This window comes from Folsomia candida, unplaced genomic scaffold (genome assembly GCF_002217175.1).
Source record: "Folsomia candida strain VU population unplaced genomic scaffold, ASM221717v1 Fcan01_Sc037, whole genome shotgun sequence".
NCBI lineage: Eukaryota > Metazoa > Arthropoda > Collembola > Entomobryomorpha > Isotomidae > Folsomia > Folsomia candida.
Window position 1 is genome coordinate 903,389 of NW_019091229.1, and position 19,947 is coordinate 923,335.

Below are 19,947 nucleotides of genomic sequence, written 5' to 3' on the forward strand. Positions count from 1 at the left end.
GCAGCAAAAACTTGAAGCTATTCAAATGCTATAACTTCCCGGATTTTTGCACGTGTATACCTAGGTTAGAACAACGTTCGAAGTTTATTCGAAAATATAATTTATGTAAATGGAAATTTGAAGTTCCGAGTATTAATTTATGAATGAAATGCGAAATCGCTATGAGGTTAAAAATGGTTATTGTAGTATGATACGAACACACAACCCCATGCTAATAATTTATATACATAGTTTTTCAAATTCATTGCTTTTGTTTTTGTTGATTGTTTATGCAACTTTTTAAAATGTGTAAAATCCAATGAACTAGCAAAATTCTGTTAAAAATTATCAAATAGTTTTTCAAAACAATTACAGGGCTTAAGTTTAAGCATGAACGTTATCGATTTTGTTTAAATAGCGTCAAAATTCGAAAAATAATAGCGTTTAAAAATTTTAAATTTTGATGAAAACCCGGTTTTTAGAATTGCAAAAACCGGTTTTCGGTTTAACCGAAAACCGGGTTTTCTCCGGTTTTTCCGGTTTTGAATCCCCTACTCATATGTAACATACTTAGGATTAGCCATGATATCATTGGAGCCTTAGACCTCCTCTCTCGCATTACGTAATTTATGGATGCCCTTTAATTATGAGCCATGATTTGACAATGAACACAAGTTTTTTTCTGAAAATTGTACTGTATTTATTTTAAAAACAATAAAACTATTGTAAGCTCTATTAATAATTTGTATTATGTTAAGTTTTTCGTACATACAGATACAAATATTATTTAGCACAGTGTACATATATACGCTGATCTGAATTATTTCACATTTTGTGTTCTTCCTCTTCCTCCTCTTCCTTCACAACTTGTGGATTGTCGTACCCACCACCGGATCCATTTGGAACGTTAAGGGTCGGGATGGTTAGGGTCATGCCGTGTTTGGTGGGGGTGGTGGGCATGGTTGGCGTGAAGAGGGATGTTCCCATGGGAAAGATGCTGCTTCTACGGCGTTTGGCCGCGTCGACGTGTTCGTAACAGGAAATCCCGAGCTCCGACTTATCAATCCCGATCCGTTCGGATTCCTGGTCCACGCGGAGGGAGAGTCCCGGGATCTTGTTCATGATCCACAGGATGGCGAATGTGACGCAGAAACTCCATCCAAGTCCGGCCACGGTGTCTGCGATTTGGTGAACAATCTGGAAAAATTGGGAAGGAAATTTTACAAATGGAGTGAAAGTAGATTTGGTAAAAACTAGTGTTTGATGAGTCCGATCCGTGAGATCGGATAAGATTTTATCCGACAATTTACTTGAATTTACTTAAACATGGATCCGATCCGATTAAAATTTCGGATCGGATCCAGGTTATAATAAATGGTGGAATAATCCGCGGATCGGATTGGATTTTGCGTAAAAATTGCTAACCTGCATCCAATGTCCATCCAGCCAGCCGCCTTCAATGGTATTGAAAGCGTACACCTTTTGGGCAAAGATTCCCGTTAGAATGTTTCCGATTATGGCGCCCACGCCGTGTACGGCAAACACCTATTGGTCACAAATAATGAATTAGATAAAATAAATTAATATCTAGAACTTAAATACAATTTATTTAGCTAACGTCGAGAGCGTCATCGTATTTGAGAAAGTGCTTGAAATTGAGGGCGACGTTGCAACCGGCAGATCCCAGTATTCCAAAAACGATACTAAATTAAAAAAAAAGACTTTTACATACGTGCATATTTTAGTAGTACGAAATGCGAATATTAATAAATTTCATGCGATACATGTAAAGCTGCGAAAAGTTAAATGTGTTTGACAACTGCAAAATTTGGGAAAATGTGAAAGTCCAAAATACAAATCTGTTCAAGTTCACGCACCAAGCTTTAAAAATTGTCGAGGTCTGCATATCGCCAATTAATTGATTATTGTTAAAAACATTTGATTGGCTTAATTTATTTGGAATTTATTTACCTGCTGGCCGGCCCCACATATCCGCACGCCGGAGTAATCGTGACCAATCCGGCCACGGCTCCGACGCAAAACCCGAGCGCGGAGTATTTCTTTTCCAACCGATAATCCAGTAGGACCCACGTAATCCCACCCACACAGGCGGACAGGTTGGTCACAAAGGCGGCCATCACGGCTTGCACGTTGGGTTGTAGAGCTGTGCAAAAATTATAGTCCAAATTTTATTCCAAATATTTTTTCATGGAAAATTCATGGCGCAAGTTTACTCAAATTTTCATAATCATGTAGTAAAATGTGCAAGAAATTCGAAATTCAGCAGAGGAAGGTGACACAATTCATGGAGTCCTTGGTAACTTGTAAAATCAGGAACCTCAAAAATGCTGTTAAAAAGTTTTACAAATTATAAAACAAGGTCCCAAAAAATGGAAAATCTTAGTGAGGCAGTGCAATCGCAACAAAAATTAGATTTGCAGAATTTTTGCATCACCGCTCTTGGTAACATTTTATACTGGAAGTATTAATCACTTAGAATACTTCGTCCCCCTCAAAGGTGATTTGAGAAATACAGAATATACATATACAATGAAATTATAGATTTGCAATTTTTTAAGCAATTTTATAGGTCACAATTGTTAATCCATTATACCTATATTTGATCTCAGTTAATTTAGCACACTTCTCGTCCATTAAATATGTCTATGTACGTCATGTGTAGTATGAAAACGCCCTGAATTCTCCAGTTAAGATTTAAGAATTCATGCGGATGCAAAGAAAATTTACAATTATTCTAGCAAAAATGGTACCGAGAGCGGTGATGCAAAAATTCTGCAATCTAATTTTAGTTGTGATTGCACTGCCTCACTAAGATTTCCCATTTTTTGGGACCTTGTTTATTTAAAACTTGTAATTGGTTGTCAACGACATTTTTGCACTACACCACCGCCATTACATTTACATCAGAGTAATTTCAGTAAATTTTTAGTTTTCAAAATTGAATATCGTGGTTATTTTTTAACCGATTTCGGTCAACTTGGTCTTAAAATGTTCAGAACGAGTTGCCGAACCAACTAGTTGGTGTAACCTTTTTGCAATTGCTTAGGATTATGTTATGCTCCAAAATGGAATAATGGATAGAAACGTGCCTACGAGTGAAAATTTTTGCACATTTTGGGGCATAACTCGGGTCAAAATCAAAAAATCGCTAAGTCGACTTGCACATCGTTTCTAAATTCCGTAACAATGATCTGGCCCCAAATTTCATCGAAATCGGTTCAGAAATGGCCGAGAAATAGAATTATTTCACTTTTTTTTGGGTGGGGTAAATGCATACTTAGTAAATTTTTTTCGTTGTTAGGTATTTGCCTCACTAAGAATAACGCCCTTGATCTGAGTAAGTTTACAGAAATTTGCAAGTTTTGTAAGTTTGTAGAATTTACGAATGTTACAGAGTTACCAAAAACTGCGTGAATTGCCTCGTATAAATCACTATTAATGTGTAAGAAATTTCGCAAGTTTTAGCAGATTCTGAAAAAGATGTCTATACATAATTTCATGTAATTTCATGTTTTAGAACCTGATCCGCCATTGAATCCGAACCACCCAAACCAGATGAAGGCCGTTCCCATAAAAACTTTGGACATGTTGTGTGGTTTGTGGACTCCGGAAGGTGTCAGGGTGGGGTCTCTTTCTCCCAAAATTACGGCATACGCTAGCGCCGCTGCACCCGCGGAGATATGAACTGGCGTCCCTCCCGCGAAATCAAGTCCTCCCATCTGAGCGCCCCAACCTGGAAGAATATTAATGATCAGGCTTTAAATTTGTGCAAATTTTGAAGCACATTATAAATCAACTTTGCAAATTGTGAAAAATTGTTGCAAATAGTTGAGACATTCACTGATTTCTTAGTTGAACTTGTACCCGCACAAACCTTGCAGTCATCAAGTATTTGCAAAAATTTTCACACTTTTCAAAATATTTCAAAATTTGCAAAGTTGAAATGCTCCGCATTAATTCGAAATACCGTTGGGGTTCCAGGTCCAGCAGGCCAAAAAATCGTAAACTAGCGTTGTCCTTTTTTTGGAGAGGGGGGGATTTTATAAAAAAACTCTAATTAAACTTATGCTTATACAAAATGTACTTCAAAAATTTTGATTATTTAAACTATTTTACCAAACAAATATGAAAATCGTTGTGGGAAGAAAGCGCCCCCTCTCTGCGGCCGAACCGATGGCCAAAGCGGGCGTTATGGCGGCAAACATTCCTTGATAGAGGCAAAACGCGATATCCGGGATTTTCGGGTTGATGACGTTCGAATCCTCGAAGACTCCGAGGAGAAAAATATGGTCAAAGTTTCCAATGAAAAAATTCCCCGTTTTCGAAAAGGTGAGCGAGTAGCCGAACAGGAACCACTGGAAACAGGAATTAAATGTATTTAAATATTTCATTAGGATTATTTCGCATTTGTAACGCACAAATCCCCAGAATTTGCCAAGTTTTTGCGAAATTTAGAAATGATTTCGTCCAACTTTTTCTCTAAATTATTTATTCCCGAATTCCAGACAAATTTTCCATCTAAATTTCGCAAAATTAAATTGACAGTTTATTTCGCACACGTAACGTGAGTACGCCCATTGAATGACTTTACTTTTCACATATGCAGACTGCTGGAAGACTGAAATAGTCACGCAGGTACGAGTGTTACAATTATACCGGTGCATAAAAATTTTCTACCGACACGGTAAAACTTTAATACCGAGCTATTACTCCACGGTATTATTTATTAATGCCACTTTGGTAGAGTCACATATGTATGAATACCGCTTTGTATTATTTTAATACTGGATTCCGAAGAGACTGTAAATACATACCTGCACAGAAACGACTGCGATTGACCAGCAGCTTAACATGATCAAAGATAAGGCACTTTTGCTCGTGGCCATCCCACTGTAGAAATATCCCACTCCAGGAATCATCATGAAAACGAGGGCGGTAGACGCCAACACGAATCCAGTATCGCCATGGTCGTCCATCCTCGACATGGGAGGCACTGATGTGGTCACGTTCTCCAGAAAGGAGGTCGTCATGTTTTCTGATTCCTCCATTTTTCACGCTATGTAAATTTCAGTTAAAATTAAAAATTAAAAAATTAATTTTGTATGAATTTCCAGAAAAATATTTAATTCCCGAAAATTTTATATTCGCTTTTACTATTTCAAAATTTTTAATTTTAAATTAACTATCGATAACCTTACTGTAAAAATGCGTAATTTCTTCTTCAAGACTTATTTACAAAATCTCATCCCCTCAAAATGTCTTCACCTGCACAAAAATTGCAAAAAATTTTGCAACCTTTTCTAAATTTTCTTTAATCCTATCCCAACTCTATTTTATTACGCCAACGACTCCTCGGCGTCGACAAGTGAGGCAGATTAGCGATTGTGAGAATAAGCAGCAAAGGAAGGACGTGACATTGAATTGCAATTAACCTCAAAAAAGTACAACAAAGCCGTCGACGACGCTGGTTTTGCTAGGCTTGGCTTGTGAAGAAGAATGAGAGTGAAAACTGGTTCTTTTTTATTGCACACACGACGACCAAGTTTTATTTTAATCAGGACTTTGCATCGCCTCGAATGGCACTCGTCGTTGGAGCGTGCATCCCACAACACTAATATTCTCCAGCAGGTGGATTCATATATGTATGTATGAAATTTGTGCAAATTTCTACATTGCCTATAATCAAGGAGAAGAGTTAATTCGCAAATTTTATTAGCACAAGAAATAATACTTATACCCGTTACATAATGGATTAGTTATGCATTAAAAGGTTAATATTTATGTATGTATGAATTGGAATCTATGGTTATGGATGTAGCAGTTTGCATTGTTATTGTTGTGGGGATGCAACGAGTTACTTTTGCACCTGTTAATTCGCAACCATAATATTATGGTTGGAAATCTTGGAATGTTTATCTCTGGAGCGGTATGTAGATTGATTTTGGGGGCTGTGCAAAAATAATTTTGGATATACACACCTATTTCGCATTCATGGCAATTCACTCAGTTCATGGTAACATGCAAAATCCGTGCGTTTTGTAAGAAAATTTGGCAAACTTTTACAAAATAAAGAGGCGCTCTTGATCTGTATAAGTTTACCAGAAATGTGTAAGCTAAGTTTCCTTAGAAATATTTGTAGAATTTTATATGAGTTTGTAAGTGTACAGAATTTACGGTTACGGAGTTTACAATGTTACCAATTCCTTCGTGAATTATCTACCTCAGTGAGGTTTTAACTATAAATTTGATCAATTTTTTCGCAAATTGCTAAAATTTTATCCATTTTTTAAAAATTCCATGTGTACTTACTATTATTTAGTTTAGTGCTAAATTTATTTATCATGCAAATTGACTCAGCATGACCTTAGCAGATATTGGCAAATCGAAGGCATCCTTTATGAACGCTATCCTCCCCTCATTTGTGGGCGACTAGAGTGCAAACCAGTTTACTGATTGCGAACTTATGCCAAGATTTACGAGCCATTCTTCGACAACCAATTTTCTCATGATTGCCGTCGTAAAAGTGGATTTGATTCCAAGCCTACGTGCCCAGTTGAGTTAAATAGTCGTAGTAATTTAAGTGGTGACTTTGTCATGAGAATATTTAATTTATGAAGTCAAGTTTCATATGTATGTATGTATATCTCACTTTGTAAATTTTTTTACTCAAGGAAAATGAATCATTTGGTGGAAGCGTGGATTGACTGGAATGTCTGAAGAAGATTGGTCAGTTTAGGCCTTGTTGTAAACTGGATTAAACTAGATGGTTCAGTAAAGTCATAAAATATTTGATTATCTATTGTCAAAAAAAGTTACGAAACGTGGCAATTTTTCTGGGCGACTGGTTTAATATAAATTTATAATGGGTGCGAATCTTAGGTAACTCGATTAAATTGGACTTCAAAATTTGCATGACGAAATTGACAAAAATCAAATATCTCCGTTAATGTAACTGGGTTACGCATAAAATGACATCAAATTCGTAAACCTGCAAACGCAGGTGAAAGTTTGAAGGCGTTACGAATGAAAATGATGCCTCAATCGGAATGTAACCTAATGCACGTCTGTTATTTACAATCTGTAACATCAATAAGTATGTACCTACATATTTGTTTGACAAAAACAGTTTGCAAAAACCCATTCAAATGTCAGTTAAGACTTGAAAAGTGCGGGCTTGAAGAATTTGACTTTGATCACTTTGTTGTTATTGACTTTGTTGAAATCGAGGAAATACAGATATTTACATATGTACGTACATATTATGTACATATGCATACATGTATGTATATGCATATTTATGTATGTACGTTTGTCTCATAAAGACGAACAAGTTGTTTTTTAAGCAGACAGCTTAAGTGTGTACCTGTGCATACTCACACGTACGTATGTAAGCACCTATTTAGATACATATGTATAAATACTCATGTGTACATACACATGTAATGCTGAAAGACGAAAGAAAATGCAGAGATTTTCACTTCAAATTTTGCGATGCTGGTTTTCTGCCTATGGATGTAGTTATATATTTCGTTCAATGAGGAAAATTTACTTTATACATATGTACATATGTATACCTACACCAAGGATGACGTGAGTACAACTAACAGGGGTAGATATGCAGATATGTATGTATGCAATTCAATCCAATTCAATCGCAGCTTTCTCTGGTGCAATATGATCGTCAATGAGCCATAATCAGCTTTTCTTTAGTAAATACATATGCACATCCGTATCCACATCCCCAACTTTTCAAATGAAGTCCAAATGAAATGCTAACCAATGTATGACCAAGAAGCATTTTAATCATTTTATTCGGCTCTACGCAATTGTCATTTATAATTCAATTTACATAATATGCATATTGGTATTTTCCTTATTTGAATAATACACTTCAAACAACCCTCAACCAATCCAACAATGGGGACAATCCCCGCTAAAAAGGAATAAATAAATGTCTACCAAACTGAACCGTGCGTACCCTTGGTTCAACGCTGTCATTAATTTTGTCTCAATTTCCCTCCTGTACAAATCTACCTGGGTGTGAAAACATGAATGAAAATTAACATTGAACGCCTCCCAATCCACGGGACTTCCATTAATGCGAAAATTTTGCCCCAAATCGAGGAAAATCCGGTCGAATGATATCTCAAAAATTGTAAAATTCCGAATCGTCACTTCATCCGCGTTTAGATCAAAGTCGAACGTCATGATAATGTTCCAGGACAGATTTCTCACCGAAAGGGAAGCCAATCCCGCCCCGGTAAAGTTTCCGGATGGCAGACATGAATTTGAAAATGGGTGAAAATCTAGATAACCTCCAGCATCGTAGTTCGACTCGAGATAAAGGTTTCCAGCTTGTCGAGTTACCTGGACCGTGTTTGGGGAGAAGGTAAAGCGGCAGAGAAACTCTAACATTGAGACGCCATGCATGTAAAGGTTGCTACAAAATTTTAAATCGTTTGTTGGAGATTGCAAAATAATTTTGCCAAAATTTAAGAGAATGTGGAAATTTGTCACCTGTATGAATTTATAAACAAATTACCAGAAAATTACCTGTATGCACTCCCCCCATTCACATTTACGATTGGGTGGAAGGTGACGTTCAAAGGGCCGGAAAGAACGTCATAGACATCATTGACGCCTGCAACATGTGTAAATATTTAGCTATGCATTTATGTTTAGTTGTTAATAAACTTATGATTAAGGACCACAAATATTGTTGTTACCTAACAACACAACTCTGTGCATGGGGCTTCTGTGGGTCGTCGCGTCGTCGTAGTAGTTATCGTCGTAGTTGGTCGAGTAGTGGTCGTTAGACGCGTGGTTGTCGGTCGTGTCGTCGTAGTTGGAGTGGTAGTTGTTGGAATTGTTGTGGTAGTGACGGGTGGTCTGTTATGTAAAATAGGAAAAAATTTCTATAAAATTTCCAACCCGAATTGTAAAAAATTTTAAACTTAAGTTCGATAAAATTGTATTGGGAATCTGTATTTACCTGGTCCCACCTACGCACTCTGGCACATTTTCTGGCAGATTGCACGCCGTGATTGCAACATCCCAAAATAAATCGGCCGGGCATTCCCGTAAAATCGGTTCGCCACCAGAGTTGCAATCCCAGTAAAATTTGCATTCCGGATGTGGCGAATATCGCTCCCCATCACTGCAAATCTCTTGGCCTGTCACACACCTTAAAAAACCTGTTGTACTGAATACAACCACGGTTAACAGGGTTACTCGATGTCTTAATAACTTTCCCATTTTTGCATATGTATGTACGAATTTCAGACAACTGTCAAATTGCCCTCATGAGTAACCTTAACAATAAATATGTATATTGGACAGTAAAAATTGCACATTCAATAAGTTCACAAATTTATTAAGGATTGGATTTTCCCCACTTCAAAGGACACGAGTATAATTAAAATTGAGTAGAATGTATGTAAATATCGGTGGATCAAGTTATTATTACGAAACGTTATTTAATTGCACACGCTAAATAAATTTGATTAAAATTTACCCAAGTTTGATCACATTTTACCTAACTGTTGAGGCCGAAATGAGATGACACAACTGTTGTGTAAAAATTTCACTCAGGGGTTGAGTAATCCAATTGATCAAAAGTTGAGTAAAATTAACCCAACTAAATCGCGATACGAAAATATGGGTTGACAAGATTTTATACATTAGTTGAGTAAAATTTCACTTTTATTAAGTGAATTTTGCTGAATTATTTGGTAAATTCTGATCAATTATTGAGTAATTTTTTTCCAACAATTTGATAAATTGTGCACAATAAATGGTTGGAATTTAATAATTATTTCAGAGATGATGTTGTTTACCTTTAATAAAAAGTATTGTTTTTATTCATATAAGTCATATTTTAAAATTATTACATAATTATTTTGTACCAAGTTTAACAACTAGAACATGATTAGTACTTAATTTATAAGTCAGGTAGTTGCATATTAATAAACTTAATCTATAGTTATTTGAGATCCAAGTGAAAGAACTGCCGAGGGGGGTGAACGAATTTCTTTAGTTTGATAAATCGAGTGATCGAAGAAGCACCAGACTGGGTAACATTCATCAGGGAATTGAAGTTGAAGCACATGAAACATTTTGAAACAGATATCCACAGCATTAATTAGCGACGACGCTTTCACAAGTTTCCTCTCCACCATAACGTAGGAGTCATGTATTATAAGGGATCCCAATTCTCCGACACACAGAACAAAGGGTTGTTTTCGTCTTGACTCAATTGTCCTAAAATTTTCAATGTCATGTGTTACCTAAATAAACATAACACCGTTGAATTACCAATTATTATTACCTAACAAATCAATAAAATAAATTAGCTAACCGGTACAACTTGTATGAAAAATTCAGCTGACTCTCCCGATGTTATTTTCTTCCTCTTTTTGGATTTCTTTGAATAGGCTGAGCTAGCAGTCAAATATGGCAATAACACAAGCGCCCCAACCGTCTTGTCATCTTCGTGTAAATAAGTCAATATTAAAAACATTTACAAATCTCAAATTCACAACTAAAATTAGATGATTAACTTTATATTTCTTAATTATTAATTTCTAACCTTTAGACCAATTCGACAAAGGTTTTTTTATGCCGATTTCGTCCAAGTTGGTTTTGATTTTCTCGGCGTAACTGCAGATTTGTACTGAAACTGCTGCCCACTTCAGAAGCATCTTATCACATTTGCCAGGAAATAAAGTCTTGAAGTCCAGCTCAATCTTTGCATAAAGTTATAAGGTGTTCGATAGTTTTTATCAAATTTAAATTTAGTCCGCTTAGAAAGTTGTGACGTTACCATTCCTGGAGTGTCGAGAAGCCTTGGCCATTGGTCCAACATTTCCGCTAAATTATTCGTGTTCCTGAATTGGGATGTTCTCAAGCAGTAGGTCTCAGACATGTATTTAGTGACCTGAGATATGGGGACGGTAGAGTTGAGAAGCCAAGACTTTTTCTCCTCTTCGTCTACAGTTGGATCTGATAAATTCACAAAATTAGTAATTTTTCCCGGAATTTTAAATAATTGTCATGCATAATATGCCTACCCAAAACTTGGCACGATTCCACATTAGGCGGTTGGACTCGACACTTCACTTCATTCTTTCGACGAATATATTTCAATCTGTCCTCAATCAAACCGGATGCTGGAATTCTTCTGTAAATAATTCCATCTGAGCCTTCTCTCTTGGAGTTTGATAACTTCGACTCACTGTAGAATAAATTCTGAAATTGAAGCAAAAAATCTGAATTCAGTGGAAAATATTTTAAATATTTTAAAGTGTTGACATTTTTCTTACAATTATATCCAATTTTTGAGAGTCTGGGAGCGAAGGAAACAATTGAACTGCAATGCATTGGGCCAAATTTTCTTTCACGTACTTAGGCGGGCTAAAATTAATCAAAAATTAGTAGAACTTATTACTTTGTAAAACATATAAGGTAACGCATAGTTTTGTGAATGATAATTAAGTATTAATTACTAATATGAGTATTGCTTAACAAGATGATTCACGGTCCGTCGTTTTATCAGATTTTTAAGGGCAAAGTTGATCACATTTGTTTCAACGCAATCATCTAAAAGTTTCCTTCCTTTGGTTGTTCCTTTATCAGCGTCAGATGTAAGAATAATCCGCTTAACGTCCTGCTTGACAGAAATAATTTCATTAAAAAGGATAGATTATATCTTACAACTAAACTTACAAATAAGGGATCCGCGACGTTGCAATCTGGAGAAACCGGAATATTTTGTAATTCATCCACAAATATGTTTTCCTCTTGGCGAGGTGGCGTAGCGGTGGGCGGAGTTACCTAGAAGTCATTAATATTTTTAAACAGTTAGCACTTAACCAAACAAATAAAGTTATGTTAACAAATTTACGAACCACTAAGTACTGAACAATATTATCCTCCTGGCTTGACTGGTCACCGTCGGAAATCTGTTGCACGCTGGACGTCACAGATTTCGAATTGGTTCGCTATATAATTAATTATTGAGAGTATCACGATAAAGAAGGGAATTATTATTATAAGCTTATAACTAAATTAACTCAATAGGACAACAAATATTATCCACCGAATCACACTCATCGAACGACCTTACCACTACCAATGGATTTTGAAGGTCAAGTTGTAAGGGGTCAAGTATTTCAGCCTTGTCTTTTTTTCCTACTTTGAAAATGTATGAATATTGAAATTTTTCAACATATTGAATACGAGCAACGGCTAATTTTACACTCTCATCATGAACAAAACACAAAATCACCTGACAAAATTGCAGCCCCGACTCAGAACTTCCAATAAGAAAATAGTTTAGTGGAGAAATCTTTGTACCATTTATTTGAACAAAATCAAGGCAAAATATTTTATTACACTGAGCTGACGATATGGTGGAAAAATCTACATCATCTTTGATGTCCCTAATGTCAAATGTATTGCCGGGTCCAATACTAAGTTGAACTTTTGGCTCAATGTTAATGGAACCAAGTGAAAACGCCATATTTAGGGACATTCGCCTTGCGACACTTTTGGAAATATTCTTGAAGTTGCACGAGTTTTTACCAACCGTTTTAGCAAATCTGTGCTTGGCTTCGAATCTCATACACCAGTAATTTCTGAGTGGGCCTAACTGATTAATTGCGTTTGGATAATGCAATAAGTGATGAAATTTTGGAGTTAAATTATTCCCCGTTAAATCAATATACATCTGATGATGCTCTGCTATTAAGAACTGAAGTAATAATTTTGATCGTGTTATGACTGGAGCCATCACGATGCGTATTATTCTCCGAAATTTAAGTATTAAGTTCCAATATTTATCGTCGGATGGAATTCGGTCACCAAAAACTGCAGGAAAGACGAGAAAGAAATTACTCATTTCTGACGCAGAAAAACAAGACTTTTTGTCGCCGTCAATAATATTTGAGCCTATTTCGGGAAATTTTGTTAAATGATGACCATTTCTCTTCAAGCAACATGACAATCTATGATTAATTTCAACTAGCGAAAAATAATTATTCTGTAAAATATGTTCGAGGACCAGCTTTAATTCAATTATACAAATTCCTTCAAATATGTCGTGCATAATATCGGGGGCAAAGTTAGAAGTAACGTGAAATCCAGCAATCTGATTAATTATGGATAGTTCTTTTATGCCAGTGAGACTAACGTTTTGAACCTCAACATCTTCAGAGTATCCCAATCTATTTCGAATCAACTCTTTTCGCTCCTCCACATCAACGTAGCTCTGTGATTTGGTTGCTTTGCAAAAACGGCAACGGAAATTGGCGTTGAAACTTTCAGAAAATCCAAGGATTGCATGAAGCGCTAGATTATCACCACAAACTTGAAGTAATTGGACATTGCTAAAGGGTGAGTTTTCAAATTCCTCGGATTTAGGCATACTTTTGTTTAATTTATTAAGCTCATTTACAATTGGTGCAAGAATGGAATTCATCCCATATGATTTTATATATTTGGATTTAACAATTAATAGTGGGAATATTGCGGAAAGCTGTGACTTTAAATGAGGAGCAAAATTCGAAATTATGAAGTAAAACATTCCTAATTTGTGGAATTAAGCTTTTGCACCCAATGGATTGCAGATTTCAATATCGTCATAGTAAATTTGGATAAAAAGAGGATTTCCTGTAAAACTACTGACAAATTCCCCTGACTGATAATCCCGTATAATATTTTTATCCTGATTCAGACGTCCTCCGGCATCAGTGACCTCTCTATATTTTTTAAGGGCTACGGGAAGAATATCAGATATCCGGAAGTAGTACATATTGTCAAATTTCTCACGCATCGCTCCTACTGAATTGTCGAATTTGAAATGCGAACCAAGTCGTAGTTCCTGTGCTTCTATAAATATTTTTGTTTTCTCTAAATATTTTTCAATTTGATATTGAGATGAAGTTTGTTTCGGAAATGGTTCCTTTAAAGAGTTTAATTTGATAATAATTTCATCGTGGGAAAGATTTGGTTGTAGGAAAGTCTTAGCAATATCAACAATGCTATTAACCAAAGAATTTGCAGCACAAAGAATTTCCCCAGATTTTACTAGGGGAATTGATCCAGACATTTGAAGTGACCTCATAAATGACAATTTATAATCATTTGTCACTTCATTAATTATTTTGGCAGAATAATCATGACTAAAAAAACTTTCTTGAGACAAAATATTCTCATCATTAAGGTTATTTGTTATTTTTGGAAAACTAAATTGTGAAAGTAATTTTGGGCATATTTTGGCTTGCACGTGTTTTCTAAGATTGTTAATATTTGTGAAGGTCATTAAATACAAGGGACAATCTATTCTGGCTGAAGGCCCTGTTATCTCGTGAAAATCCCTGATATGATTCCAAAAAGATTTGAAAGAATTTAAGGAACGATGACACAAGCTACATATATACACATTTTCTTCCTTAACTACACTAACCTTCCTAATTGCACCAATTATTTTTAGTCTGTTTCCTATTGACGGGACCAGCGTGGCAAACAGATGTTCCTCAAGTGAACCAGCAGGGCAGTCGGGAATTTGACGAAGAAGTTCGTCGTCAAAATCATTATCTAAAATTGGAAAAATAAATAATTATAATAATGACCAAGCATTGCACGATTTTTTAATAGTTCGGATGACATAAATAGTACAACACCTATATTTTTCACCAAATATATAATCTTACCTTTAAAAGTTTCCAATAATACTTCCAGTCCAACTGTCTGGAGAATTGATTCCAAAAATTTCGTCATTTCTAGAAATTTTTAACTAATTTGCAGGAACAAAAATCTCCACCTAACTAGAGCGGCGAGGTGGCAAGAAGAACTGAAGAATTTTTGTGCTCGCGGGAAGCGTCATCCAAGACCACACAACTGGTTTGTTAATTTTGATACAAGTGTTGAGTAAAATTTCCTCAACTTATGTATAAAATTTATTCTTTATTGTAGCGAGTTTTTCAACTTTTACGTTGGTTTATTTGTTGCAATTATTTGTAAAAAAAACTAACCAATAATTGAGTAAAAATTAGTCATACATGTAGAAAACCGATTTTTCACAAGTAATGACTACAAAATTTACAACGTTGGGTAAAGATCAATTTATACAACTCCGTTGATTAGTTTTTAGTCTTAGGTTGGAATAATTTGTACCAATGTTGTAGAAAAATTAACCAATTCCACTTTACTCAACCGGTTGTACACAACTTTATTTAGCGTGCACAATGAATTGCATGATAACAAGAATCCCCCGCAGTATATTTATAGCCCACTCGAAATATGAACATTACTATGTAATTGAACTAATGAAAATTTTAATCAATTAATGTCAAACATGCTTCGTTGACATGTTCAATTTGCTTTTATTTACAACGCGAAGATAAAATATATTATTGGTAAATTAACAAACCCGAATTTTTATAAGTATGTAAATACATAAGACTATGGATAATTCTATCAATCATGTGAAATTTCGTATCCATTTATCAACGAAACACATGGTGGAAATATATACATAATGGTCGAAATAGTGGTTTTCTCAAAGAAAATATTTAAGATAGTCAAAAAACGAGCAAATTAGCTCTTAATTGAATTTATCCACATGTGTATATGCAATTTGTCAAACTTCGAAATTTGTCAAACAAATTTGTCAAATTCGAGATTTGTCAAACAGAAAATTAACAATACGTACATGTTTTGCAAAATTATCTCAATATGTAGGTGGTCATTTGAAATAGTGTCTTTGGGATGTCCAATAAAAATGATATTCTTGCGATTTGTGTGTAGGGTACTTACCAATAAATTACTATTTGCTTATCTTCGCATAATATTTAAATGACAAAATAAGATCGACATTTTTAAAAATTAAATTTGTAAATCTAGAGAAATGTATTCTTGTATTTATTTAATCATTATTCCAAAAACAATGTCGACATAGAGGAGCATAAAAAATCCCATACACGACATCCTATTCTCTATCAGTACCCTTATTACCGACAAATTGGGCAGTCTCCCCTCGTAACGATATCAATTATCTCGGCTAGCGTAAATTGTGTTACAATTGGATTAATAGCCGTCCTCAATTTTTCTTCTACTTGCACCTTATTTGCCGCCAATTCGGCAGCGAAACAGGTCGTGAAGTTCTCGTTGAACGCGTCCCAATCCACGGTTTCCCCGCCAATTACGAAATTGGGGCCAAGGTCGATAAAAAGCCAGTCAAACGTTAGCGCTTCAACGGTCAAGGTCCGAATGTTGACACGGTTGGTGATTATATCGACGTAGAATACAAAGCGCATGTAGGAGTCGAGGTTGGCCACCTCGAAGTAGGCGGTCCCCTCTTGCCCGGTAAAATTTCCGGAGGGGAGACAACCCTGGGTGAATGGGCGGAAGTCGAAATACCCGTTCATTCCTGAGTAGGCCGTATCCAAGTAGAAATTCGGGATGCTGAGGCGAAACATGACAGTGTAAGTGATAATTATCGCGGCACATTCGAAATTCATTGTGGAGAAACCAGTCATATACCCGCCCCTGGAAAATGAGGAGTATTTTTTAGGAAATTGTACAACATTTGAGCATAAAATGTTCGAGGGCACAACGTGCCCTCCAACTTGGTCTAAACTTCGCCCTTCCCTATTTCAAGCACAAAGAATTAATTGTTGAAGCAGGAATCAACATTGAATTATGTATGGAAGATTTTGACACCAATGAAACGTTCAAAAACCATATAAGATCAGGTATCGCAAGGATTCTTCACTCCGAGGTCAACAAAGCGGACAAATCCACTAAAGATTTTGACTGGTTGAAACCAATCTGCAACAATCTCAGAAATGACCAAAGCATTACAATTGTTCCTGCCGACAAAGGGAATTTAACTGTTGTGATGACCAAGACCGAGTATGACAACAAAATCGACACCTTATTGTTGGACCCAAGTTACTCCATTCTTGACAACGATCCCACCTCATCATTGGAAACTGAGATCAACAATTTGTCAAAAAATCTACTGAAAATGAAGAAATTAGATAAATCCCAACATCATTATATTTCGCCATCAAATTCGAAAATACCAAGATTTTACGGCTTACCGAAGGTACACAAACCCGATCTACCTTTCCGCCCCATTGTAGATTTCCGGTCTTCTCCGTCATACAACTTGGCTCACTTCTTAAACAAAATTCTCAAACCTGTCACAACCAATTTTCCCACGCACATCAAAAACTCATATGAATTTGCCAAAAGTATCAAGAATTTCGTCGTCCCACCCAATCATGAAATGGTATCGTTTGATGTAATCTCTTTATTCACTCGAGTACCGGTAGAAACAACTTTAAAATACATCAGAAAAAGATTGAATTCATCAACAAATTGGAAAACCATCACGAAATTAAATACTGAAGAAATTATGAAATTATTGCGCATCACAGTAAATTCCAACTATTTTACTTGGAATGGAAGGATTTATAAACAAAAAGATGGTACACCGATGGGATCACCGGTCTCTCCTGAATTTGCAGAGTTCTCTTTGCAAGACTTAGAAGAAGAAATTGTTCTTAAGCATCCAGATATCAAATTCTTCAAAAGATTTGTGGATGATTGTTTTGCATGTATACCGACTGGCTCCAAAGAACGGATACTACAAGACCTGAACAGCTATCATCCCAACCTACAATTCACATGTGAATCTGAAACAGATATGTCGATATCATTTCTGGACCTTTTAATATCTCGTGATGAAAACGGAAATTTGCATCGCCAAGTATATCGAAAACAGACCCATACAGGCAGATACCTAAGCTACAACTCTTATCATCACCCGTCCCAAAAAATTGCAGTTATTGATGCCCTGGTCTATAGAGCTCTTTCCATTTGCGATGACGAATTCCTGGAAGAAGAACTAAAATTCATCACGAAATCTTTGACAACAAATTGCTATCCAAAACACCTAATCGACAAAAGAATATCAAGAATGAAACTAAAATTTACAAATGACCAACACCAAATCCAAAATAATGACGCACCTCGCATCATTCTTCCCTACATGGGTCCTCTCACCCATCGTTTGACGGGTTACCTACGGAGAAAACTCCAGTGTCAATTTGGATACCTCACGGGAAAGAAAATTAAGCAAATCATCTGCTCCTATAAAGAAAAACCACCACCAGAAAAAATAGGGGTTTACCAGATCAAATGTTCATGCAGATCAAAATATATAGGAGAGACGCGTCGACCACTCGAGAAAAGAGTGAAAGAACATCTCAATGACATCAAAAAGAAAAACATTAAGTCAGCAGTGGCGTTACATATACTGGAAAATCCAAACCATATCATCAATACCGACTCAGCAAGTCTTATTATCCCGGAACGACGAAATTTTCATTGAAAATTTTTGGAAAGCCTTTACATAAAGAAAACGACCAACACTTTAAATCAAGACAATGGAATGAATATAAATCCCATTTGGTCTTCACTCATGGTACCCTTACTCAATAACCAATGACAACTCACTAACATTATTATTCATCCTTGATTTTAAATGTCAATCTCCAAAATATTATTTTTAAAAAAGTTGCCTGATGATGATGCAAGTGTGGCATCGAAAGCTTGTAATAAATTGCTTTACATACCAACAACCATGTCTTCCGAGAATTCTACTCTTAGATTTGAGCATAATTTTTAATAAATTTAGTTTCTAGGTAAATTGCATGAATTGTCGGTGTAATATAAATTTACAAAAAAACTCCAGCGTGCAATCTTTATTTAGCCTTGGATTTTAAGCTTTTTCCGATCACTCAACGATTATTAGTAAATTGTTGTTGTCTAACTATCTAATTCTAACTACTTTACTAACTTTGGGCAATATACATACGTATGTATGGTAAAAATTTCAAGTCCCAATCAGTTCAGTCGTTTTGTATATATCGTATTTACAGCCAGACTGACAGACAGGCGGACGGACAACCGTGCCATAAGCCGAAGCCCTGGCTGGAGCTAAAAAATGGAAATTTCGAAGTATAAATATTTCGTGATATGTTTTCCCTTACTCAAGCATGCTCCCAGGCAGCGCACTCCATATCGGGTCAAAATTTGGTTCAAAAGGCGTACTTCCAATTTCCATCAAATCGTCCAAACCTTTCAAAAGCGTAAGGTATAATGTAAGGTTGGCAATTATTACTAGGATTAATAAATAATTACTTCTTAATCATGTTAACGTACAACACTGTGTGGGACATGGTGTCGTCGTCCTAGGTGTTGTTGTGGTGGGTCGTGTCGTCGTCGTAGTTGGTGTGGTTGTAGTTGGTCGAGTAGTAGTCGGTCGTGTCGTTGTAGTTGGCCGGGTTGTCGTTGGAATTGTGGTCGTCGTGATGGGTGGTCTGTAAAAAAGGACAAAATTTGACACTTAATTTTCATGAAATTTTGAAATGAATTTCGATAAAATTGCATTAGAAAATTTGCAAAATTAATTTGCACATCTGACCTACTAACCTGGTCCCACCCACGCACTCGGGCACATTTTCTGGCAGATTGCACGCCGTGATTCCAACATCCCAAAATAAATCGGCCGGGCATTCCCGTAAAATCGGGTCCCCACCAGAGTTGCAATCCCAGTAAAATTTGCAATCCGAATGTGGCGAATATCGCTCCCCATCACTGCAAATTTCCTGCCCTGTTACACACCCTAAAAAATCTGTTGTACTGCATACAGCCGCGATTAGCAGGGCTACTCGATGTCTTAATATTTTCCCCATTTTTACATGTGTACCAATTTCAGACAAAGATTAGTATCCTAATGTTGGACAAGTTGCACATAAATATATAAACTTATTAAGAATTGGATTTTCCCCACTTCAAACGACACGAGTATAATTAAAATTGAGTAGAATGTATGCAAATATCGGTGGATCTCTTGTCATTACGAAACGTAGTTTG

General features: G+C 36.1%; 3 protein-coding genes across 5 annotated transcripts; all 3 read right to left on the reverse strand.

Annotated features, from left to right (window-relative positions):
- Positions 1-802: 802 nt before the first annotated feature.
- LOC110861083 (ammonium transporter 1) lies at positions 803-5,568 on the reverse strand. 3 transcript variants are annotated; one of them, XM_035860852.1, is made up of 9 exons: positions 5,433-5,568; positions 4,815-5,056; positions 4,117-4,355; positions 3,968-4,017; positions 3,521-3,733; positions 1,951-2,143; positions 1,598-1,682; positions 1,405-1,524; positions 803-1,176 (listed from the first exon to the last, which is right to left on the reverse strand). In XM_035860852.1, the coding sequence occupies exons 2-9, from the start codon at positions 5,046-5,048 to the stop codon at positions 805-807; spliced, it is 1,506 nt and encodes a 501-aa protein (XP_035716745.1). In that variant the 5' UTR covers positions 5,049-5,056; positions 5,433-5,568; the 3' UTR covers positions 803-804. The 3 variants fall into 3 exon arrangements, with proteins under 3 accessions (XP_035716745.1, XP_021965886.2, XP_035716746.1); XM_022110194.2 differs by lacking the exon at positions 5,433-5,568 and adding an exon at positions 5,199-5,394; XM_035860853.1 differs by lacking the exon at positions 5,433-5,568 and adding an exon at positions 5,266-5,382.
- Positions 5,569-7,794: 2,226 nt separating this feature from the next.
- On the reverse strand, positions 7,795-9,255 carry LOC110861113. The gene is made up of 4 exons (XM_022110227.2): positions 9,007-9,255; positions 8,727-8,889; positions 8,554-8,641; positions 7,795-8,440 (listed from the first exon to the last, which is right to left on the reverse strand). The coding sequence occupies exons 1-4, from the start codon at positions 9,253-9,255 to the stop codon at positions 7,903-7,905; spliced, it is 1,038 nt and encodes a 345-aa protein (XP_021965919.2). The 3' UTR covers positions 7,795-7,902.
- Positions 9,256-9,830: 575 nt separating this feature from the next.
- On the reverse strand, positions 9,831-15,231 carry LOC110861018. The gene is made up of 11 exons (XM_022110130.2): positions 14,712-15,231; positions 14,465-14,595; positions 11,907-11,999; positions 11,725-11,832; positions 11,505-11,665; positions 11,322-11,412; positions 11,070-11,247; positions 10,823-11,001; positions 10,589-10,745; positions 10,358-10,488; positions 9,831-10,286 (listed from the first exon to the last, which is right to left on the reverse strand). The coding sequence occupies exons 1-11, from the start codon at positions 14,776-14,778 to the stop codon at positions 9,972-9,974; spliced, it is 1,611 nt and encodes a 536-aa protein (XP_021965822.2). The 5' UTR covers positions 14,779-15,231; the 3' UTR covers positions 9,831-9,971.
- Positions 15,232-19,947: the final 4,716 nt, after the last annotated feature.

Coding starts and splice junctions, on each gene's coding strand:
- LOC110861018 (XM_022110130.2), bottom strand. CDS start 14,778: ATGACGAAATTTTTGGAATCAATTCTCCAGACAGTTGGACTGGAAGTA. Junction 11,248..11,321: donor CTCAAAAATTGGATATAATT/GTAAGAAAAATG, acceptor CTTCAATTTCAG/AATTTATTCTACAGTGAGTC. Junction 10,287..10,357: donor TTTTCATACAAGTTGTACCG/GTTAGCTAATTT, acceptor ATGTTTATTTAG/GTAACACATGACATTGAAAA.
- LOC110861113 (XM_022110227.2), bottom strand. CDS start 9,255: ATGGGAAAGTTATTAAGACATCGAGTAACCCTGTTAACCGTGGTTGTA. Junction 8,890..9,006: donor CAGAAAATGTGCCAGAGTGC/GTAGGTGGGACC, acceptor TTTACATAACAG/ACCACCCGTCACTACCACAA. Junction 8,642..8,726: donor GCACAGAGTTGTGTTGTTAG/GTAACAACAATA, acceptor CACATGTTGCAG/GCGTCAATGATGTCTATGAC.
- LOC110861083 (XM_035860852.1), bottom strand. CDS start 5,048: ATGGAGGAATCAGAAAACATGACGACCTCCTTTCTGGAGAACGTGACC. Junction 4,356..4,814: donor TCGCAGTCGTTTCTGTGCAG/GTATGTATTTAC, acceptor TCCTGTTTCCAG/TGGTTCCTGTTCGGCTACTC. Junction 4,018..4,116: donor ACGATTTTCATATTTGTTTG/GTAAAATAGTTT, acceptor CTCCAAAAAAAG/GACAACGCTAGTTTACGATT.